At 52.9% G+C, this 23,441-nt stretch overlaps 2 protein-coding genes across 3 annotated transcripts; one reads left to right on the forward strand and one right to left on the reverse strand.

Annotated features, from left to right (window-relative positions):
* The first annotated feature begins 604 nt into the window (after nt 1-604).
* ELOVL1 (ELOVL fatty acid elongase 1) lies at nt 605-14,660 on the forward strand. 2 transcript variants are annotated; one of them, XM_041421645.1, is made up of 8 exons: nt 605-643; nt 10,896-10,957; nt 11,399-11,589; nt 11,751-11,831; nt 12,039-12,095; nt 12,418-12,523; nt 12,674-12,810; nt 13,203-14,660. In XM_041421645.1, exons 2-8 carry the CDS (start codon nt 10,912-10,914, stop codon nt 13,455-13,457), a joined length of 873 nt encoding a protein of 290 aa, XP_041277579.1. In that variant the 5' UTR covers nt 605-643; nt 10,896-10,911; the 3' UTR covers nt 13,458-14,660. The 2 variants fall into 2 exon arrangements, with proteins under 2 accessions (XP_041277579.1, XP_041277580.1); XM_041421646.1 differs by lacking the exon at nt 605-643 and adding an exon at nt 4,244-4,345.
* A 3,236-nt stretch (nt 14,661-17,896) lies between these two features.
* On the reverse strand, nt 17,897-23,408 carry CDC20 (cell division cycle 20). Its single transcript, XM_041421286.1, has 11 exons — nt 23,274-23,408; nt 22,732-22,928; nt 22,038-22,183; nt 21,235-21,331; nt 20,578-20,706; nt 20,023-20,219; nt 19,591-19,685; nt 19,015-19,246; nt 18,780-18,905; nt 18,493-18,610; nt 17,897-18,158 (listed from the first exon to the last, which is right to left on the reverse strand). The coding sequence occupies exons 1-11, from the start codon at nt 23,318-23,320 to the stop codon at nt 17,980-17,982; spliced, it is 1,563 nt and encodes a 520-aa protein (XP_041277220.1). The 5' UTR covers nt 23,321-23,408; the 3' UTR covers nt 17,897-17,979.
* Nucleotides 23,409-23,441: the final 33 nt, after the last annotated feature.

The raw sequence follows: 23,441 nt of genomic DNA on the forward strand, positions 1-23,441 counted from the left end.
TGGTGAGATAAATTACAATGCTGGCACAGGAACGAGTGTTTATTAACCAGCTGTGCATCAAATTAAGCTGGAAATGAGATGATTCCTAATAATTAGAATAGTGAGTTCTGAAAATGCCTTCAGACCAGAGGAGAGTGAGTCGAGTCCCGGCCACTTTTTAGGAGGCGGATTGGCCTGGCTGTGGAGGCGCCACGGGATGGAAACACTCTGGAAGCTGCACACGGTCCGAGCGGCCTCTCTGGGCTCTGTCCGGTGCCTGTTGCGGTGTCACGAGGGGGATAAAAGCCTATGAGCCGCAGGTTTATGGACCTGCACGGGTCTCCCTCATGCCGTCACCAGCACCCTGGAGCCAGCCCTCCGCACCGCTCGCTGACCCGCCGCAGCCCGCGCCCTTCCCCAGCCATTTTCCACCTTCCCCTCACGCCACTCGGCCCCGCGGGCAGAGCCCGCCCGGCCCCTCAAGCCCAGCCGAGGTGGGCGTGGCCACGGAAAGGGCGGGACGCGGCGGGAGCACCGATTGGTCGCGGCATTCCCGGAGGCGGGACTCTGCACTTTCTGCCAATCGGCAGCGACGAAGGGGCGGGGCTTCCCGCTTTAATGGCGGGGGCGGCCGTGGCGGCGGCAGATTGGGGTGCGGCTGGCGGTGAGTGCGGGTGGCCGTGGGGTGGAGGGTGTGGGGTCCGTTCTTGTCTGGCAGGGGGTGAGCTGGGGATGTCTGGTCTATTCTAGCGGTCATTTCGGGTGTTTGTGTGGGGGGAGTTCGGGTGGAGGTATCCGAGGTTAGCGGTGGGTCGGGGCTGGTCGCTGGGGTGTGCTGAGGGGGCTTCGGAAGGTGGTTGCAGAGCCGGAGGGTGCTGAGGAGGCCTTAGCAGGATTCGGCTGCTTTGGGGGTTTAAGCTTTGCTGCCAGGAATGGTGGGTCCTGCCCTGGGGAAGCCATGTGCTGGCTTGGCACCTGTTAACTAGCCTGCTGGAGGAGGCTCGCGTGCATGTCCATGTTCCTGTCACCTGGGATGCTCACGGGCACGGGGGGAGGTGTGTGGTGTCTCCTCACCACAGGGGTGGGGAGGCCGTGGCCTGATGGGTGGGATGGGTGTTGCGATACTGTGACGTGCCCTTGCCGGGTGATCACGCTGGGTGCGGCTGTGGAGGCTGTCACCCCCCCGCAAAGGGGGGTACCCGCAGTACCGTGTGGTAAGTCCACCGGTGTGCAAACCTGCCCGTGTCAGACGGAGGGACACAAGCGGAGTCTGAGTTGAACTGTTGAAGTGGTTTTGGGGTTTGTGGGGTTTTGTTTGTTTGGTTGCTTTTTTTTTTTTTTTCTCTCAAAAGCAACAGGGTTCTGCGAGGAGCTGTAGTGCTCCTTGGCTCGCAGCCTGGTGCCGCTGTCTCAGCGCACCCATGGTGCCAGGGAAGGGAACAATTCCCTTCCACAGTCGGCTGCTCTCCTTCGGGGCAGCGCCGGCCCTTCTGTGCGAGGCTGGGATGCTTTCCCGGCCGGCCGGGGGAAAGGACTGTCCCTCCACGCTGTGTGCTGTGGCACAAACACCGGCCTCCGCCCCGGCAGGCCTCTGCCAGAGGCCGCGCTGGGTCCCGGCCGTGACGGGGCTGCCTCCCCACTGCTGGCCGGTGGCCCGAGCTCAGGGTCCGCCTGCTTCCCTGCTCAGGGATCGGTGGCTGCGCAGCCTCAGGAGCGAGATCGGCATCGCCCTGTTGGCGTTTTGGCGGGGTTGTCGCAGCTCCACAGGCAGCGGAGTAAACCCCGCGGGCTCGCTGAAAGGTGGCTGAACCCCCACACGTCGCGGCGGCGGCGCGGGGCCTCTCTGGGCCCGCTGCGGCCCTTCCCCGCCGCGCAGGCCCCGCTTCCGGGCCCGTCCGCGCCACACCCGAGCCGGGCCGGGAACCGCCCGGGCGGGGGGGACCCGGCGCTCCCTCCGGCTGCAGCGGGGCCGGGGCCTTTGCCAGAGGGACTCGCAGGGGTGGCAGCGAGGCTGAGCTGGGCGCTGCTCGGCTCCTGCCATGGGCACCGCTCTGAGAGCTGCGGGTACGCTGCGCAGCCGAGGGCTGTGGTCTCCTGGGCTTCTCGGCAGCGGGGCGCGAGCAGCCCCCGGCGGCCGGGGAGCTTTCTTTTACCCAGCCGTCGGCATCAATGTAACCATTCAGATGGCTCTCTCCTCCTCCTCCGGGCAGGGTGGCAGTACCAGGCCTCCCCCGCTGCTGCGACACAATGTCAGCTTTGAGTGCCGGCTCGTGTAGGTGCTTGGCCTCCCGCTGGCCCTCGCTCTGGAACGCGGTGGCAAGAGGAGGAGGTCACTGTCACCCCCCTGGTAGCAGCAGTTGCCTGGCATCAGGCTGACCTGGCACTGGTGTGGTCGCTCACAGGGGTCTGTGCTTCCTGGACCACTGTGGGCTCGATAACCACTGGCAGTACAGGGCTTGGTCTGTAGATCTCTACTTGGGCCAGTTCCTCTGTTGTAACGAAGGGGAAGCTGGGAAAGCTACTTATTTTTACGTTGTAACAGACTAAATGAGGCAGCGTAAATAGGCATTGAAACAAGAGGCTGAGCTTTGGGGCTGTCCGTCTATGCCTCAGTGCCTGGGCTGCTGTCTGCAGAGGGGCTGTCAGGTGCTTTCCCTGTGGCTGATCATGTTTGCTCTGTTCATGTTGAGGAAAAGTGGGGTGAATAGCCCTTCCTGTGCTCAGTGGGCAGCATGGGATAACACTGGTGCTTTACCTCCTAGTGCATTTTCTCAGAGCATCTGTTCCCCTCCTGGAGGCCGGGATTGCCTGTGCAGCAGTGCATCTGTCCTGCTGTGCTGTCCCAAGCTGACCACCTTCTCTTCTACCAGAATGCAGCCAGGGCAGATTCCTAGCTGGATGGAGCTGACCTTCCCACCAGACCTGCTGGGCAGCTTCTCGAGGGTAGTTTAGAGTCAAACAGCTGGCTCAGCCCTTGGGGCTTGGCTGAGACTGCTGTGCCTTATCTCTTTCCTAGGAAGCCCCTCTAGCTCATGGGTGTGAGCTGCTGCTAACAGCCTGTTCCTATGAGAAACAGCAAGATGCCAGCTGTTGCAGCATCTACTTGCTACATCTTGCTGTGGGGATTAAGCTGTGCCACCCACACAGCCTGGGCCTCCGTGGTCCTGCCTTGTGTTGTGTTCTTATTTTTGTTTCCTGAAAGCCTGTTGGTGGGGGCGATTATGTGGTCCTTCGGGGAAGAAGTGTAATATGAAAGTACTGTTAAAACCGAGACTTGGGAATCAAAGCTCACTCTGACCTACAGGTGTCTCATACCATATGTTAGAGATAAAAAATAAGGGAGCTTATTGAAGTTGCATAGTGTCTCCTTTCTCTCCTGATGGAGAACAGCTTTGCATCCTGAGGAAGCTCTGAAGCTGGTATCAGGGGCAGGTGCTTCACTGGGTGCTGTCCTTGAATGTTACAGGTGAATGCTTTTTTCTTTTCTGCTGGGGGTTACAGCACAGTGAACACTTAGCCTGAGACACTTACAAGGGACATGGGGAGTGGTGCCTGTGACAGCCCAAGAGATGCTCTGTATTGGAGTTCTGGTAGTGTGTGCCCTACTGGCTGTCAGATGGTGGGAGTACTTGGGCTGGAAAGTCTGGTTCTTGCCAGTCAAACAGGTGAGGCAGCTTGGGCTCTTATAGGGAGGAGACGGTCCCCAGGAGCCAGGACTCTTCCCTGCAGGAGTTGTGGGGCTGCTGTTGCTCAGAGATGACAAGTTGTAGCTGCCACAGCCTATTCCCTACCATCAGGCTGTTGTCTGCATTCTGAGCCTTTAGTGGCTTGAGGATGGTGCAGTTGACAACTGGATCTGATGTTTATTGATTTCCCTGTTTCTTGCTTTAGTGTGTCACAGGGTCGATTCTTTGCTCTGGGATGGCTTGAGGTGGTGAGCTGTCACTGGCAGCAAGTTCTCCAGCTTTGTTGCAAGGAGCTGTCTTACTCTGTGAATCAGATCAGCTAGCTTGCTCTCGTAGTTTAAGATTTGCTCTGTGCACACACAAATTTTATAACTCCTGCTGCTTTTACTTAACCCTACGAGGCTCTCCCTGTCGGTACAGCAATAGAAGCACGTGCACTGAATGAGTGGTCAATCTACACCCATGTCAAGATAGCCAGGCTTCATACTTCACTTTCTTTCTGCTTGGAAGGCTGTGAACCTCCTTGAATGTGGAAACCATTAAGCCTCAGGCATGTTGGGTTCTAGGTGGAGTATGACATCTTCATACTGTCAGAGAATATCCTGCTCTCTTGTTAGAAGATGGTGTGACTGCACTGCCTTCTTGGTGTGGAGGGTACAGAACCCAAAGTTGGTGTCATGGTAAGTTCCAGGCAGCAGCCTCTTGTCTCATTGAGAAGTGGCTCTGGGCTCATACTTTCTTGAGGCCCAAAGGTCTTCTTGAATAGTTGAAATAAAGCTGTTGGAGGGAATTTGTTAGTCTTTCGTTTCTGCCTCTTGCTTTGTGTATTTTCATGTCCGTCTTGTCTTGATATACCTGTCTAATTAATGCGCAGGCCTGAGTGGGGAAGAACACACTAATCATTACTGTGCTGTGATTACAGCCAGGGCTGCAAGAACAGAGGTGCAGCCTTATATTGAGGCATTTGCATAGTGATTAAAACCAGAGATGAGTGCTGTGGTGCAGCCTGTCCCACCTCCAGACAGGAGTGCTCTGTTTCTTTGCTGGGTGGCTTTAGAAGGCTGACCCGATTTCAGATGCAGGTATTAGAAGTTGGCCTAGCTCAGTGTAGCCCTGCCTACCCTCCTGCCACCTGCCTAGTTCTGTCCTTCCTGAGTGTGCTCTGTGCACTCTGAGGGGCTGCTGGGTGCCTTCACTTCACAGAGGGAGCTCAGCCATCTCTATCTTCCCCCTTCACCTGGTGCTGTATGAGGGAGTGCCACAGATCAATACGGTTAGTTCAGAAAGGAAATACCTTTTTTCCACTTCTGCTGGTATCTCATATTGTTTATTTTTCCCTGCACTTCTTTATTCCTTTGTTCCTTGCTGTGTCAGATTTTCTGCCTAATGTTGCCTCTTCTGGTTTGTGTTTTTTTTTCCTCATCTCATATGCTCTCATCTCTACTGATATAATTTCTCTGAATATGCAGCCACCAGCTTTGAATGTGATAAGGAGTAAACCTACTCTTAACAGCTTGGGGAGGTGCTGCCCCTGAAAAAAGTATGCTGTGCATATTAAACCTCTTACTGCAAGGTATGCTCTTGTGGGGACCTTGAAGTCTGATTACCTGCCTTGATTTTTGTACAAGGTTACCCAACCCTCTTGCAATTGATGTCCCCCTTTCCCTGAAAGCTTGTGAGGTGCCACACTGACTGTCAGTCATAGCTGTCCTGATAATCTGGGAGTCTCCTCTTGCTTTCCCTGCTTCCAGTGAGTATGGAAAGGGGAGAGCTTAATCTGTTTGTAGGATGCTATCCAAAGGCCTCAGGGTTTTACAGCCACTGCGTGAGAGAGTGGTAGGGTATTAACACACACTTGGTGAGGATGAGGAAACTGCTCAGCTTCAGGCAGGACACTTCGTGCCACTTGGATCCAGTGTGCCAGGGGCAGCACCCAGCCAGTGTGATGCCCTCACCAGTTGCAATGGCAGCTCTTGCAAGAGGTGTTACATATCACGACTTGGAGAGTTTGCATCCCTTATGTCTCTCAGTACCTCCTGTACTGACTTCAGAATATGCTGGTGTAGAACACACAGTACCAGGTTGTTGGCTGTGTCCTTTGACACTCAGCATGAAGTAGGTGAGCCTGAGGAAGTGACCAATGGAAAGGATTCAATTAGGAAAACTTATCTGGTGGTGCTAGCATCAAGTCTTTGTAGTTAGGTTGTGAATGGAGTTCTGGGACTGGTTGTTCTCAAATTCCAATCAGCGTTTGCCTCAGGTCCTCAGAGCTGAGGTGCCAGGCTAGCAGAGTTGCTTTACTGCCTACATCTGTTGGTGTGGCTTTCCACACTTAAAACATAGAAGCTCTGGTTGTCCTGCCAGACTTGTCTTCTGTGGCTGGTGACATGCATATCTTTATACTGATTTATTTTGAGAAAAAACATTACTTTAGAAGCATGTGGGCAATGCTATCTTAGCTTGAGTCTTCGGTGAATGGCTGAAATTATTAGCAGGAATGCAAGTGTACTTGAATACAGCTCTCCTGTTGAGTGGTCTCTGCTGCATGTGTTTGAGTTGGTGTTAGGAGATGCTGTGTGTCAAATAAGTGTGTACTGCCTGGTTACAAGCCCCTCTCTCTTTCACTGGGCACAGAGCAGCAGACAGTGGAGATCCAAATTGTTTCCTGTGCTTTACTCTGCACTTCAGTCTTAGAGTGATCCCACTGCAGAGTTGACAGAAAATAGGGGTTTGCAGCTTATTGCTGGATGGGCGCCTTCTCTCTCGTCTTGCTCTGACTGCCTTGCTGCCTGTGTGTTGTTTGGGGCACAAAAATGTTCATATTCCTCATCTTGCTGGATTCACTTGTGCATAAGCTGAGGAAAGCTGCTGGAGCTGTGGCTGTCAGCTCTTGGTGATGTTTTGTGGTGCCAGCCTTGTGTGTGCAGTACACACCCCTCTCTGTGGCTGGCTTGAACAGTTCCACTCTTCTGCAGGGAAATGTAGTCCATGGGCACATGGGGCTGTGTGCAGGCTTTGTTAGATCCCGTGGTGATTTTCTGGAATGCCAGGCAATTGGGTAGGTGCTGTGGTGGGGAGCTGGGGGAGGAAGATGCCTCTTCCTGAGAGGTGGTGGAGCTCAAAGCTGCATCAGGCAGCAAGCCCTGTTGCCAGCTTGTAGGTCAGGGATGTTAGTTTCACATCTGGCCAACTGATTATCTCCTGACCTTTGAGGGCTGCTACTCCCTGGGAAGCCCCACAGGGCCAGGCCTGCTTTAGCCAGTTCAGCAAGGGCCCTGTGCCAGCTCTCCCTGGGGTGGCAGCTCTGTGGCCATCTACCAGAAGGTTTTGGTGCTGCCTTTAATTAAACTAGTGGGGAGATGAGGGTGTTTGCTTTTGCACTTATTACAGGACTGATTTCTGACCTGAATGCTGAGGAGTAGGAGTGTTCGCTGTCTGGGGCAGAGTCTGTTGCTTGCAGATAGTTGTTGTGTGGGGAGATGTGTGCCCTGCAAGGCTGTCAACAAAACTTACTGAGTTGAGCTCTGGTCTCTGTCAGTGTCATGGTTCTGACAGTGCTGTGGTCTGACTGGGGCTGGTCATAAAAGGCCTTGCTGTTGTTGCTGAAGTTGCACTAATCAGCTGTATAGCTTGCTGGAAATATGCAGTCTACACATTGCTTGGTGTAAGCAAGTATTTAATCCTTGATGTTGGTTACTGGAGCAGATTGTGGCCTGATACTCTAGTTTGCAAATAGTGGGAACTTTTTGTCTGACACGGGGAAGTGACTCGCTGTTGCTGAGAGATAGGAGATGTGTTGTAAGGTTTCTCTGTATCATCTAGGGTGTGTTTGGGCCCTAGGGTTCCTGCTCATTTGGGATGCTTGGACCTATTTGCTTGATTTCTCTTCAGCTGTTCAAGGCTCAGCTTTGGGTACTGCATCTCTTCCCCACTCCTTGCTTAAGAAGGTCAGGATTTAGGAGGAGTTAGAGGAAAGTAAGTATCTCCCATGTGCAGAGAGGACAGATCCAACCACTGAGCCGTGAACACCGGCACTGTGTGATGTGCTGTGTGGCGTGGAGTGCAGTAAGAGCCAATGCGTGTCTGGGTGGTGAACCCCTCTCAAAGTGTGGAGGGATGCTGTGCACAAAGGAGAGTTCAGGTTCCTGGACAGTTGATGCTCTGTGCTGGAAAACCCCTGCCTGCACCAGAAAGGCTGGCATGGAGCAGTCATGGTTTAGGCAGGCCAGTGCACTTCACATCCCCCTGCCCAGTGAAGGTAACTCTTGGGTGTGCCCTGTAACTCCCACTTTGCTGCTCAGCTGTCAACACCCCAAGGCCAGTGGCTGCCCCTTGAGGGACAGAGGAGGGCAAGACATACCTGCGTCTGCTCACTGAGCAAGGCATACTTTGGCCACTTTGATGTAGGATGATGTAGCATGCCAGTGGGGACAGATGCCAGGCGTTCCAAAGACCTGAAGATCTCAGGGGTTTCCCTGGAGATGTGGTTGCTCTGTTAGCTTAATTTAGCAGGATGTTGTTCTGCCTAGAGAAACTGAGGCAAACCATATAGGTCCTTTCCATAAGGGCCTGTAGCATAATTCTACTATGTCTGTCTTGGTAGAAATCTTGGTGCTTGCCCAGAGCCTGTGTTCAGATCAAGTTCAATGGCTCCCAACTTCCTGTGGCATGTGTGGCTGTAGGAGGGTCGGAGGCGCTTCCCAAAACAGCAATAAGACAGACTTGTTACTGTTCACACTGGTAGGGACTTCTGTGCTAGTCCTGGTTTGAAATGGGCTTCTCCCACTGCTTGGGGGAATAGCTGTCATGGACCCTGAATTGTTTTGAGCTGGGGTCCTAGTTGGCCAGTGGTACTGGGGGCTTTGGCCCAGGGTCAGGGAAGTGATCCATAGTGTCTGAGCTGAAGTGTGTTTCTGCAGTGTGAGATGTAGCTATGAGCTCAAAGACAGCTGACACTCTCTTCTCATCCTAGCCTGCTCAAAATAGGCAAGTACTCAGCAGGATTTTTGTCGCTGCCCTGGACCTGTAGTAAGGTTGACTCATTCACCTTGATAAGATAAACACAGACCTTGAATAGTCAGGTGCCTCTGCTGGGAGCTGACTCTTGAGAGCTCCTCAATCTAGCAAATAAAGGTGTAGCTGGATGTAGTGGTTGAAAGCTGAAACTAGACAGACAAGTTTGGAGCTTGCTCTTAGCCATTAAAGCAGCATAAAGCTCAGCAGCTTTCCAGATGTGTATGTACTGTATTTCCCACAGCTGAGCCTTGAGTGTCTCTTAAGGATGCAATAGTTTCTGCTACATTTGTAGCTGGCTTTTGCTGCACATGGTGAGTGGATTATCTTGGCAGTACCCAGAACCTTAAATATTTCTTGCGTCACGGTGATACTACATGTGAGTATTACTTGCTATTAAACCCTTTGATACCTTTCTTGGGAGGGTGAATGTGTATTTTGCTGCAGTAGTGCCCCTGATATGTGGGGGGATCAGTCCTAAGTGGGCTTTGTCCTATTGCTTCATCTGCCTCCCAGATGGCATAAGGAACCACCTTCTGAGCTTTCTGAAACACAGCAGAACTTCTTGGGCTCTGTCCTTGGGCTGCATGACTGTGCAGGCTGCTCTGGAGCCTTGCTTGGGGGAACAGGTGTTTTGGACGATTGAGGTGAAGGAGGAGACCTCTTCCTGCCTGCTGCCCTTGCAAAAAGGTTAGGTGGCACTCCCCAGTCTGGAGGAATGCAGAGGGTATGACTGGGCAGGCACAGAGCCAGCACTGCTGCTGCACCAAACTGATTTGCAGGGAATGGTGAACCAGAATGGTGTGTGCCAGGCCCCCCTGAAGATTACTGCTGGCAAAGCCTGCCATGGAGGTGCCTGGTAGCTCTGCACAGGAAGTGTCTGCTGCCATCCTGCCTACAGCAAAGATGACATTGAGTTCTTCCTCTTGCTGTGAAGCTGAAGGTGCAGTGCTGGTGTTGTCTGGTGAGGGCTTGAGGTGGCGGCGGCTGCTGAGTACTTGGGGACCTTACTGGGAAGAAGGGTACTCTGCCTTCAGCCTCCTAGCTGCTGGTCTGGAAGAGGCTATGTGCTTCCTGGAGGTGGCAGCAATATACCTGCTGGGAAGGCTGGGCTGGGGACCCATTTCCCCCAGGCATGTGTGGGCAGCGACTCCAGTGCACCTTCTTGGAAGGGGTAGGTGGAATGTCTGGTAGCAGCTGTAGGGAATGCCTCCCTCACAGATGGATGAGTCAGGTGAGGCTGGGCCTATGCCCTGCCTCCCTTCCTGCTGCTCTGGTGTCCTGTGGGCTGGGGAGAGGTTGGGGAGCACAGGGGACGGGTGAGAGTGTTTAAAACTTGCCTGCAGCAGTAAGAGCCTGAGTCCTTCCTGCTTTTCTGGAGAGCATCTGCCCAGATCACTTTCTGGTGTGTGTTCATATTGAGGCTGAGCAAGTGTGGGGAGTGCCAGTCTTTCTCCCTGCAGCCTTCCATCATATGGTTTTCTCTTGTCTGGAAGGGGAGTGGAAATGCTATTGCCAAGCAGGATGCACCTGGCCTCTGAGGTACTAGATTATGTGGTAGTAGTTTCTTGTCCGGAGGGTTTTGTGCAAGGATGTGAAACCAGGAACTTTGACACCAGAAACTGATGTTTGTTTCTGAACCTATGGATTTCCTTCCTCATGTAATGGGCCTGCCAGTGATGGTGTGCTGCTTCTGTGGTGGGAATCGGTTGGCAGGAGCCCAAAGCTGACCATAAAGGCACTGTGCTGTGGAGAGTGTGGGCCAGCCCTGCATCTCTGCTCCAGGGTCACACAGAGAAGTGTGCTGAGTAGATATGGCTGCCAATGCTGCTGGCAATGTCATGGTGCTTGTGGATGATAATGCTTGAGCTTGTACAGCAGGAGCAAGATTAAGGGGCTGGAGATACAGTACTGAGGTTGGAAGCTTTCCTAGCTGGCTTGAAATGTTGTGTTCTTGCCTTGGAAGGACTGCTGGCATTCAATGATGGGGTTCCCAGCAGAGCTGGGGAAACAGAGCCAGGCTCTGTGAGAAGTGAGGAGGCCTGTGACTCGGCTGGAAAGTGGATTCTGGTGTGTGGTCAGCTGAAAGCAGCACTGGCCAGATACATGACTGTTTCTCTGAAATTTGGCTTGGAGTTTACTGATCTGCAGGGCTGTGCTCTGTAAGCTGTGATCCTGGGAAAACAGCTACTTTATCTTCCCTGCCTCTTTCCACAGAGACACTGCCACCACCATGGAGGGGATTGTGACTATGTATCAGGACTTCATGAAGAAAGCAGGTTAGTGTTTGGCTCTGCCCAGCTATCAGACAGGGCTACATGCTTTACTGCCAGAGGCACTGGGGTGTGGTCTGTCATCCCTGAAGCATCCCTTAGTGTAACTGCATCTGCCTTTGCCCTTACACAGTTGCCAGATGCAACTTTGGAGGTTTTGTGCTGCCTGTTATGAGGCTCTCTTGCATCAGTGACTGTGTAAATTGTTTTGGGGCACTTGTGTTTTCCCGGGCAGATGATCTCCAGGCTGCCCTGCAGCATGACTTCAGGTTATATTGTGCTGAGTCTGGCTGACTTTGCCAGCCTCTGCTCCCAGGCTGCTTCCCTACTTGCACTTGTGTCCTAGAATGGGATTGCCGTGCCCTTGCCTCCACTGTGGCAGTAGCACTGCTGGCAGCAGCCTGGGGTGAGGACGCTAATTGCTCTGCACTGTGGCTCTTTCTGCAGACCCCCGCATCGCTGATTATCCACTGATGCAGTCCCCGTTCCTTGTGATGGGCATCCTCCTGGGATATGTCTACTTTGTCCTATCCTTGGGTCCCCGGCTAATGGCCAACAGGAAGCCTTTAAACCTGAAGAAGTTCATGGTGCTATACAACTTCTTTCTGGTGGGACTCTCCCTTTACATAGTCTATGAGGTGAGTTGTCGGTAGCTTGGTTGGGCATGTGTAAAGCAGCGTGTGCAGGCTGTGTGGGTGATGGGGAGCCCTTTTCTTGGCTGTTCCCTGCCCTTCTGTGCAGAGCTTGATGTGCACTGGGTGATATGTTAGGCCTCACCTTGATGATGCTCTTGTTGCAGTTCCTGATGGCAGGGTGGCTCACTGGGTACACCTGGCGATGTGACCCTGTGGACTTCTCACAGGACCCCAAGGCCCTCAGGGTGAGTTCTCATCCCTCTCCTGATAAGTGGGGATGGCCTTTAGTGCTTCTGTTTGAATGGCAGGGTCACAGCTCTTGTCTCTCCTGAGGCAGAGGATGTGCAGTCTCTGGGCCTTGGTTTCATGCCAGGGTAACTGTATGAAGCCCTTCACTCACTGGGCTTGTTCAGGCTGAGACAGGTCTCTAATGTTAACCTGTTCTGTTTCAGATGGTCAGTGTTGCTTGGCTCTTTGTGTTCTCCAAGTTCATTGAACTGACAGACACGGTGAGTTACTGAGAAGGCCTTTTCACCACTTGCTGGGCAGGGAGCTGAGCCCAGTGTATTTGGGGTAGGTGCTTTTGCAGCCTTTCCAGTCTGACCTGGTAGTGCTTCTGTCTGGCATCACTGCCAAGGAGGCCACCCTGCAATATTAGTACTGAGGCCACTCTTTACATGCTACAGCTCTGGAAGCTGTGGGGTGACCTAATGGGTGATGAGTGGGGAGGGTGGGAAGCATCGTTGAGATCACACACTGAATTAGTGGCCCAGCCTGCTCTAACTGCTCCCAGGGCTGCAGGTTCTTAATGCTGTTGGGCTTTCACTGCAGGTGATCTTTGTCCTGCGGAAGAAGAATGAACAGGTCACATTCCTGCACCTTTTCCACCACTCTGTCCTGCCATGGAGCTGGTGGTGGGGAGCGAAGTTTGGTCCAGGTAAGATGGCAACTGTCTGGGTGCATGGATTGGGTATGGTTACCCCAGCATGCTGAGAAGGGGTTTTTGGCCCTGCTGTGCTCTTAGCAACTGTGTAGTGCTGATTGCTGTGGAGTATTGACTTACACTAAGGAAAATCTATCTTAACAGGGGGAATGGGCTCATTCCATGCCATGATCAATTCCATGGTGCATGTTGTCATGTATTTCTACTATGGGCTCTCAGCAGCAGGACCTGCCTTTCAGAAGTACCTGTGGTGGAAGAAGCACATCACAGCCATCCAGCTGGTGAGTCTGTGTGGTGGAGCAGAGCATGTGCCTCATGTGAAGGGCAGGCTAGCCTTTATACCTCTGAAAGGTGCAGCCAGCAGCAGTTGTCTCCTCTGTAGCATATTGCTCTGAGTTTTTAGCAGCTTTGGACCTCTGATAGCCCTACCAGCCTGGTTGGAGTGTGGGTGCTGTTTAGCTCCTGGGCTGCAGCCATATTGGGAGGGTGAGAGGCATATGCTGCTCTGAGACTTGTGCCTGCCTCTTCTAGCTGCTGCTGAATGCCTCACCATAAGGACCTTTGCTTCAGACTGGGAAAGGAGTCTAGGTGTTGCCTTCAAAAATAAGGTCTCTAATGGGTTCCCTGACCCTGCTCCCATGAATAACTTGTTCTTATTCTGCCTTGCTCCCAGGCACAGTTTGTGATTGTCTCCGTCCACATCTCCCAGTATTACTTCATGCCCAACTGCCAATACCAGTTCCCCATCTTCATTCACCTTATCTGGATTTATGGGACCATCTTCTTCATCCTCTTCTCCAACTTTTGGTACCAGTCCTACACCAAGGGCAAACGGTTGCCCAGGGTGGCTCAACAAGCAGCCCAGCACAACGGTAGCAGCATCCATGAAAATGGCACTGTCACCAATGGCAAGGTCAAAGCCAACTAGAGGGTAAAGTGCTCCCAGAGCCAATGAGAGCCCCGGGGCAGAGGCAGCTGGGACCTGTCCCTCTGCTCCTGGGTGCCACTAGCCAAGTCAAGTGCCTACAGACTGTTGTACCCCTGTGCCCAGTCCTGCTGTCCCCTGTCTGCATGCTCAGCCCCTCTGCTCTGAGCAGCCATGGGCCTCTTCTGCTTCTGGGAGGGCTTGTGCTGTTTCTCAGTGTTGCTGAGCAGAGAGGCAGCTGCCTGCATCACAGCTGTGGGGCTGCAGTCCCATTCCAGTGTTTCCAAAGGAACTTTCCCCAAGTGCCTACATCTGGCTCTTCTGCCTAGGGGCCATTTCCTTCTGAGTAGGACCAAAAGAAGAGACCGCTTCCTGTCCTGGTGCCCTCTCCTCTTCCCTGACTCACAAGAGCTTGTGTGGATGAGCAGATTCATCCCTGGCTGCTTGTTACTGCCAGCTCATGTGTGAGTGCTCCTGCTCTACGATGCCTTGTGCCACTTTGTTCTATGCCACAGTGCTGCATGTCCCTTCTGGTCCCTGTGTGCCCAGCTTGGGAGTCCTGCCCTGGCATATCTGTGCCCAGGTGTCTGTGGAGAACGTAGGGGCAGTACTTATGGGACTTCAGGGCCCAGACCTGCCCAGTACGGTACCCATGCCTGTGCCTAGTACATAGCAGGGGCTGTGACAGCCTGAAAGGCTTCCCCCATGTGATAAGCCCAGGTTGCCTTGCTGTTCTTGTGCCTGGGCTGGGTGCTCAATGTGTGCTTAAGCCACACTTACCTGATCCTCTAAGGCAGCTGGTGGCTCACTGCAGAGTGGGGGAGACCAAGCTCAGCCTAGTCTTGGACCGCTTCCATTCCTGTAAATTCAAGACTTGAGCAATAAGTGCCCCTAAAATCAGCTCCTGGGCTCTCCTGCTTGGGTCCAGCCCTGCTCTGGCCTAGCCTGAGCACAGTGGAGGGCGGTTTTAAGTGTGCTCGGCTGTGGTGCAAGAGTGAGCACCTCTTGCCTCTGTGGATCTGACTGGGCCGGTGTGAAGATGTGCTCTGCTCTTCAGCAGGGCAGTGCAGCTGCTCTTCCTGGCCTGGTGCCCGTCACCTGCTCTGATTGTAACCAAAACATGCTGATGGCCTCGAGGACGAGGTGAAGGAGCCAGGCCCTGTCAGATTGGGCTGCTCTTCTATGACAAATAAACAAACAGAAGGAGAAATGGCTCTGTCCTCTTGTTTTCTTGGCTCAATATAAGCAAAAGTTCTTCCAGGTTCTTGGTGCTGCCCAGTGTGGTTGAAGGCAGGGCTGGGAGAAGCAGCTGGTGTAGCAGGTTTGTGCTGGGGGGAAGAGGGTGATAGTTGTGTGCTGATGAAGCAGATGGCAGATTGTTTCCAAGTGTTTTGGTAGAGCAGTGCTCAGAGCTGAATGTGTGTCAAGGCTTCTGTTGTGAAAGTGACTCCACCCTATCAGAAAATGGCTGGGGTGGAGTGTGGGTGTGGGCTGGGCCCTGGGCCACCTGCCCAGGAAGAACTGCTGCTTTTCAGAAATTATGGGGATTTGCGATGTGGCAGAGCGGGGAATAGACACTTTGGAAACTTGAGTGCTTGAGGAACAGCAGCTTGTTGCATATTACATCTGCCAAAGCAAAAACTGCTGCCATCTGTGAATGCCCCTGTAGCATGGATCTGTGCACAATGTAGCTCAGGTTGGTCAGAGGAAGGTTGATGTCTTGCTTTTGCTGCAGAAGTGCATCTTTGCATGGCTGGGCTTTGTTATCTTTCCAACTGTGTCATTCTTGTGCCCCTTCAGTGCTGTTGGGGTGTAGGGCTGCTTTCCCCATTACCCTGTGACAGGAGCCCTCTTGAGCAGAGGGCAGCCTATGTGCTGACTCAAGCCTGGGAAGAAGAGTAGGGAGCCAGCTGGGCAGCATGTGGCTGGGAGGAATGTGTTAGATCAGCAGCCTCCAGATGCTGAGTTTCACTGTAGGTTTGGTTGTGGTATGGGAGGGCTTTGGTGGATGTCCAGCCAAAGCCCTGGAGCAGAGCTCGGTGTGAGAGAGCTCTGCTGGTCTGACCTGGGCTGCTGTATGCCTCAAGGCTATGCTCTGAAATGTAGGAAAGCATCTTCAAGTGAACTGATGTGACTAATATGCCTAAACTACACATGACCATCACCCTCTTCTACAGCACTCAATGTCCTTGTGTGCAAGAAGTCATAAAGTGGGATCTGACTGCTGCACTGTGCAGTGTTCTCCCAGTTGTTGATGCTTCTCTTCGAGTAAAGACTTGGATGAGAATTCGTTCTTATCCATCCTGAAGTGGTGTGTAATGTTAGTTCAGTGCTCAGAAGTCTTCACTTCAGGAGCTGTAGGTGATGGTCCAGCTGACATGGACCTTTTCCTGTCAAGCCTCCTTTTCCCTTCCAGCTGGCTCTTGCCAAAGACAGGACTGTCTTTGCTTTTGCCCAGAATAGTAACAATGCTTTAAACTACTTATGCTTGGTATTTTAGAATGGGCTGTTCCCTGCATGTGCTCTGCTCTCCCTTCCTCCAATTGTTCCTGTTAGCTGTGCTCTTCTATGGGCTGGCCATGGCACTTGGTAAATTAATATGCTGTCATGCTGTGAGCTGAATTCACACCTTATAGGGCTTTGTTTACTGGGCCTGCTGGATCAGTGCCCACTTCCTTCCTCTGCTCCTCCTTACTCCAGGACTGTAAGAGACTAGCATGGGCCCAAAGACCCTGCAATATCATTATGCCCTAATAATGCTCAGAGGTCCTCCAAGGGCTATGTAATGCACAGCATCTCGGTGTGGGGCATGTGCTAAGGAGAAAGACAGAGCCTGTGAGAGAAAGCTGAGCTGCTTTTACATGGGAGTGAAAAAATTACAGCAACTTTTCAGCATATAAAGCTTTCTTCCAGGTCAGGAACCAGGGAAGGCCTAATCAGCTGTGGGCCATGGGGCAAGTCTGTGCTAACTCCCAGCACCAAAGTGCAGGGGTGTGGGGCAGGGCTCCAACAACAGCGGCACAGCTCTGTGGCAGAGCCCAACCTTGCAGCTGGGTTCCTGCCTGCTTCCTCATCAGAGACGGCTGTGGCCCCAGAATTTGTGTCTGAAGAGGGCGAGCTCCTTCCTTGGACCTCCTGTGATCTTTCCCAAGTGGCCAAATGGGGATGCACCAGCAGCACTGCTGGGAAGGTGCTGGGCTCAGTTGCTGTTTTTTGAAGACTGTGCCCTGGGAGCGGGGGTGCTCTGGTGGGTGTGGTTACACCCTCACTGCCCTTGGCAGAGCACAAGTTGGAACCTTTGAAGGTTCCAGCTGGCGTAAAGCTCAGGAGGCAGAGCTGGTGCTAGGTACAGTGTGGTACTGTGCTGAGGGAAAGGTGAAACAGTTAATAATCCACCCTCAGCTAATCACTGAGGGCTGGTGGGAGGCACAGGCTTGGTGGAGCTGCTTTGCAGAGGCCAAGGTGCTTATCAGCTGTGCAGTGTCCCCAGTAGCCGCTGGCAATGCTGGTGCAGCTGAAGGACAGGCTTGATGGGTCTGGTGCAGCCCCATAACCTCAGACACTGTGGCTCCACCATGCAGAGCAGCATGGCTGAGCCAGCTGTGGGTTAGGTAAGGGCTCAAAAATGTTTCCTGCCACTTGCTCCAGCACAGTTCAATCTGGAAAAAAGGCATTTTTTCCAAGTGTAGGGGAGTCAAGCTCCAATAAATGTCAGCGGAGCCCTGGTGCCTGCTCCCCTGCATCAAGCCTCAGCAAGGCACCAGAGCTTCCTGACAGCAGGAGGGGAAGACAGAGTTGTTGGAAGAATATGTGACTGAAAGCTGAGCACAGGGTTGGTGGTGCTTTGTGTGGCTCTTGCATGACATGCAGGCTGGCTGTGGCAGTGTAAACTAACCTTTTGTTTTGCATCAGGCTTTATGCCAGTGCCAGCCCTTTTCTAGCCTTTGGGGTGATTACAGCTGTTGCTGTATGTTTCTCCCCCTCCTTTTCTTTTTCAATAGCAATTCAGTCTGCAAAAGTAGCTATTCTACTCCAGCACCATAAGCAGGCAGTGATGGCTGCCTGCAGCTAAAAAGACAAACTGAGGTCTGCCTGCAGAGCCATAGTAATGGCCCTGTGGTTGTGAGACAGGACAGGACAACACAAACTGAGGCCACAGCCATGCTGTGCTTTCTGTTGAGCCTGTGGTGGAGCTGCTGTGCTTGTAGCCAGCATCTAGATGGGGCAGGTGACATATCTATCCTAGTTGGGACAGAAACAGCAGCACAGCCCTTGCACTTGCACAGCATCTTTCTGCTAGGCTGTGCTAGGCTCAGGGTGCCTGTAAACTGGCCCTTAAGACCAAAGTCTTCCCCCCCTTGCCCAGATCCCCAGCCTCAGGGAGAAGGACTTGGGTTTGGGAGACATAGCTTTTTCTTCCATTGGACTCCATTAAGAAAAAGTCAAGTTAAGCAGTTTATTAACATTTAAAATACTGTACAGTGTGTAAACCAAATATCCCCCTCCCCACAAGAACCCAGTGCTCTCAGCGGATGCTCTGGTGAATAATACTGCTTTTGGCACTGTTTGCCTTCTCTTTCTCCTTCTTCTTTATTGGGTCCATCTCAAAACAGCGCCAGAGCCGCAGTGTTTCATCAGCAGCTGCTGAGGCCACTGTTGTACCGTCAGGGCTCATGGTCAGGTTCAAGATTCTGGCAGTATGACCTGAGGAGGAGTGTGCAGATCAGCACATGCATGTTTACTCCTGTCAATGTGCAGATCAAGATCAGCACATGCATGTTTACTCCTGTATGCTCCCATGAGCCCTGCCAGCTTGCATAGCTGTCTCCCCCACTGGCTGTGGCAGCATGATTTCAGACCCCAAGCATACATTTGGAGCAATGGTATTTCTTCCAGAGCCTGTAGTGGGCATGCTTTACTCCTAGCAGCATGTCCCTGGATACTGTCCTGTATCAGTGATCCTGCAGGCTCAAACCAAGGAGAGCAGCTGCCTTCAATCTCTAACAACCCCCTCCCCATCCAGGCCCTGTCCACCTACCTTGCAGCTCTGCAACCTTGGTCATTGTTGGATACTTCCATAGAACCAGCTGATTCTGTGCAAAGCCATGGCCTGAAATGAACTCCTTGTAGTTTGTTGACCACAGGATAGAACAGACCTGAAAAGAGGCAGTAACACAGGTAAAACAAGCTGCTTGTGTTGATGCTCACCATTTGGAGGTGAGCATGATCCCCTCCTTCCCCATGCCTCTGGGCCTGAGGAGCCAGCAGCTCTGTGTAGGCATGCTGCCAGAAGGTGTTTGTCCCAAGCTGATGTTCATCTCTCACCTGGGAATGGGCATCGACAGCACTGAGGCAGGCACCAGAACACACGTTCCAGATGCGGATATGTCTGTCACTAGTGCCACCTCCAGTGGCTAGAACATTCATCTGCCATGGGCACCACGCCACAGCCTGAGAGAGAAGAGTTCATTTTAAGAAATACAAGAGGCAACCTGCACCCAGCCAGTGCTACATGTCTGCCTTGCACACATATATCTGTCCGTGGCAGCCCTGTGCTCACCTTGACAGCACCCTGGTGCTGAGTGAAGGTCTGTACAGGAGCAAAGTCTCCACCCCCTCCTTGGGTGCATGGCCAGACGTTCACCAGATTGTCATTGCCACCACTGGCCAGGTAGCGGCCATCTAGAGACCATTTGAGTCCGCACACCTCCTGTGTGTGGCCAGCAAGGGTGGCCACATGGTGCTCAGCCACTCGGACATCATGGTGATGGATGTGCCCAGTCCGTGCGCCACTGCAGAGAGAAGAGAAGGCTTGCAGGGTCAGACTGACACATTTTCACCCAAATCCATTTTTGTTGTTGCAAGACTGTTATACCTGCCGCTGGGTTTCAACCAGCATTACCAGCAACACTGGTCTGTTGGTGTGAGTGAAACACCCACACAAGCTCTTTACAACTTCAGCACAAAGTGCAATACAGGAAAGAGGCCTTCTCCTCACAGTCCCAACAGATAAGGCTGAGTAAGAATCCCAAGCCAGGACAGAAACTTCTCTCTGCCATCCCTAACCCACACCACACATAGATTGAGGGATAGGAGTTTGCAACAACTGGAAACTGCCCTTGACCCACTGCTTTACCTGGAGAGGATGTAGCTGTTCCAGCTGAGGGTTCCCACACGGGCACAATGGCTGGTCATGTTTCGGAGACGTTTCTGCTGCTGAATGTCCCATAGCTAGAGGGGCAAAGCAAAAAGTTCTTCAGAAGAAACCCAATCCTGTTTCTATGCCCTAAGAACCTGACTGCACAGGCTCTGGCATTCAGCTTTCTCAGTAAGGGAACAGAGAAAATGTGTATCTCATGACTATAGCACAGAAGGTAACACTACTTATCAGAAATCCCCCAAACCAAACCCTGCCTTGCACATTGCACTTGGCTGGGGCAGTTTCACCCCACACTAGGGAAGACAAGTCAGGTGCATGGCGTCTTTCCTCTGCCAGTCAAGGTTTTGTCCCCAGGTCCCAGTTATGTCAATCCCTAGAAAACACCTCTAGTTTTTCTCCTGCATTCACCTGGACCTCAGCACTACTTGTGCCAACAGCAAGGTAGTTTCCTTCTTTAATCCATGACACAGAGGAAATGTAAACATCTGGTTGCTCCATCTGCAGCAGCTGGATAATCTCCCCAGAAGTGTGATTCCACAGATAAACAGAGTTGTCCAGAGCCACTGCCAGGAAGTTCTGGGAGCTCCAGTCTATGAGATTCAGATCTACAATTTGAAAGAGCAAGGCAGGTCACACAATGCTTACCCAGAGAGCCCTGCCCTTCACCTGTGCTGATGCAGCAGCTGTGTGTGTGCACATGTGCACGCACACATGTACAGGCGAGGGGCAGCCTCCTGAGTGTCACTATGCCCAGCTGGTGGGGTCAGGTACCCTGCTCCAAGTCATATACACAGTGCCCTACACCACTGTTCCTTGTAAGGCCTCACAGGGACACTCCAGAAGTGGTCTGTACTAGCCTGGGTACATAAAATAATACAAACAGCCCAGTTACACTGTCCTAGGAATAGCACTCCAGTGCAGAATGTTCTGGATGCTCAGCACTCAACTCTGCAGCCTACTTACAGTAGTCATTGCGGATCTCTGGTGCATCCAAGATCCGGTCTGGCATTGAGGGAATATATCTGCTATTCTTCCTGCTGGATCCAGGCGTCATTTTCTGACTGTAGAGCACTTTCAGGTTGTTCTGATAGCCTGTGTGCAGAGGAACGGGTTTGTTAACCTGAGTTAGTTTCCTCCCAGCTGAGTGCTGCTCACCCAACTAGGAATCCTTTGGAGTGAAAATAAAGTCCCAAGAGAAGCACTCACAAGACTGCAGTGTGCTAAAATCACTGGCAGTATGAACTGCTGTACAGGGGTGAGCTGCAATTTCCTTATTCATGGAAACAAACTTAACAAACACTTGGGTTTTTGTATCCCATTATGTTTAGTTACAGTTTAAGGTAGAAAGTGCCCAGCAGAGAGTTTGATGCTCTTACAGACTTCACGAAGGTTTGCAACCTGCAGTACAGGTGAGCAACTAGCAGTCATAGCAACTTTCCTAAACAGATTCACTGTTATGCCCTCCCTCAGCCTCAGGAACCTTAAGAAAGGAAACTCCAGCCTGTACAGCTCTCAGAAACCAGTTGATTTCTCCTGTGGCCACACACAGAGCCTCTGTGTTGCTGTTCCCCTGGCCAGATCTCCCCTACTGATTCAGCTCACACAGACCCTGTATCATACCTTCTGGAGCATTCTGTGGTTTTCCACTGAGGCGGAGGATCTTTGCCTCTTCTACATCAAAACCATTCAGATTCACTGCCCAGGCTTTCTGTTGCTCCTATGGAGACAAATCACCCTCAGTGCAATGAATTTAAAACAACTCCCATACTGCAATTTAAACAGACACCTAAGTTCCCATCTCTTAGAATCAGGAGTTCAACTGTCCTTCCAGGGTCAGCCACACATAGGCAGGTCAAAGCAGTTTTTCCTCAGACTTTCACACATGGTCCTGTTCACATAAACTGTGCTTCCAGGGTCAGCCACACATAGGGGCAGGTCAAAGCAGTTTTTCCTCAGACTTTCACACATGGTCCTGTTCACATTTTCATACAATAGCAAATTCAGGGTCATTACCAGTGGGAAAAGCCACAGCCACAAGCGTCCAAATGCTTCATAAACAGATTTCAGAACACCGTGTAAAACATTCCAGAAGTGTTCCCTGTGTAGACATTGTCCTAGAATAGCTACCACCGGCAGTTTCACTTTGCACAGGATCACAGCTTTTTTTGTTGCCTGCTATATTTTAAAGCCTCATTAGTCAAAAGGTAAATTTTGCTACCAGAAGCAGCATAGGCTAGAGTGCATGGCAGTCTCTACAGCTTCAATCTCATCCTAGGCTCCTGAAGCCCAGAGTTGCAAGTAGCAATGGCTGGGGCTTGTCAGTCCTGTGTGTCTACTCGGTAGAGCCTACAGTTTACTCCTCTGTAAAGGGGCAGGAAGGATTAGTGGTTGTTGAAGTAATTGTAACTTAGCAACATGCTCACCTTCTTGGTAGGGGATTCCTCAGCAGGGTCATTCTCTTTGGTTAGGAGGAAATTTGCCATCTCCATCTGCATAGTACTGCGGTTGGGAATATAGCGATCCCCCCCAGCCTTTGTGGGGGTGCTTTGAATTTTGGATCCAGATTTACCTGCATTTGCATACGAAAATATTGTCTTACAGCTATTTAGTAGCCTGTATTAGAGCTTTCACGAGAGCAAACCCAGCACACTTCCACATCACACCCACCAGACAAGGACTCTGCGATCTCATGCCGCCCAGTCACAACTAACTTATATTTTCCCCCCTGCCACCAAGCTCCGGTTAGGGACTGTCTGGAGCAACACCTTGGGTCTAATGCAACAATTCCAGAGTCCAGAGATAAGGAGAGGATACAAAAACACTGCTACAGGATGCAAAGCTGCCAGCTGACAGTCCCGCCCACACTTGTCCCAGCATGCAGCTGTGCCAGCAAGGCTCAGCTGGGCCATCAGCAGTTCGCCAGCCCCAGTGCTCAGAGCTCTGCCCCTCATGCTGGGAAGGAAGCGAGTGATTGTCAGGAGCACAGCCCACCTCCTCCTGCCTGCCCAGCGAGCCGCCAGGGCAGCGTGGCAGGGAGCCCAGAGCGCCATGGCTCCAGACAAGCAGCCTGCGCGCGGCTCCCGCACCCAGGCTCTGCCGCTGTTGGCCGGCGCTCACCGGGTGTCTTGGACGGCGTCTTGCTGGAGCTGTGGGAGCGATTGGCCGGCTTCATGGGCGACACGCCGACGGGGCTGGGCCCGGGGCCGCTCTCCTTGGCCTTGCGCTGCCATCGCGCAGGCGGCGCGTTCGGGATCGGCGTGTCCAGCTTCAGCAGCCCGTGCAGGTCCGCCTCGAACAGGAACTGCGCCATGGTCCTGCGGGCGGGCGGCGTTAGCCGTGCCCACCGGCCGGGCTGCAGCCTGCTCCGACAGGCCCCGCCGGCCTCCCCACCACCGGACCTTCCAAACCCTCCGGCCGCTCCTCCCCAGCACCGGACACCCCCACTCTGCCCAACCGCTCCTCGGGACACTTTCCATCAGCCGACGCACCCTCCCCTCCGCTCCTCGGGGGTCCTTTCTATCGGCCGACACCCCTTCCAGAGGCTCTTTGGGGCACCCTCCGATAAGCGACATTCTCCCTTCCCCTCATCCGCCTCACCACAGCCTCCCCGCTCGAGACTGCGCCTCAGAGCTGCCTCCCGGGCCCTATCGCACGCTCACCTCCGCCGCGCCGCCACCGCTCGCCCGTCCCGCCTGTGCCGCAGCATTTTAAACGCCGCGCGGACGGGGCTCCGGTTGGCCGCTTCAAACCCAACGGCCGCGCGCTGCCAGGCGACGGCCGAGCGACGCAGTGCGATTGGCTGAGCCGCGGGGAGAGGCGGGGCGCTC

Source organism: Onychostruthus taczanowskii, unplaced genomic scaffold (genome assembly GCF_017590055.1).
Source record: "Onychostruthus taczanowskii isolate IOZ18803 unplaced genomic scaffold, ASM1759005v1 scaffold7, whole genome shotgun sequence".
NCBI classification, from domain to species: domain Eukaryota; kingdom Metazoa; phylum Chordata; class Aves; order Passeriformes; family Passeridae; genus Onychostruthus; species Onychostruthus taczanowskii.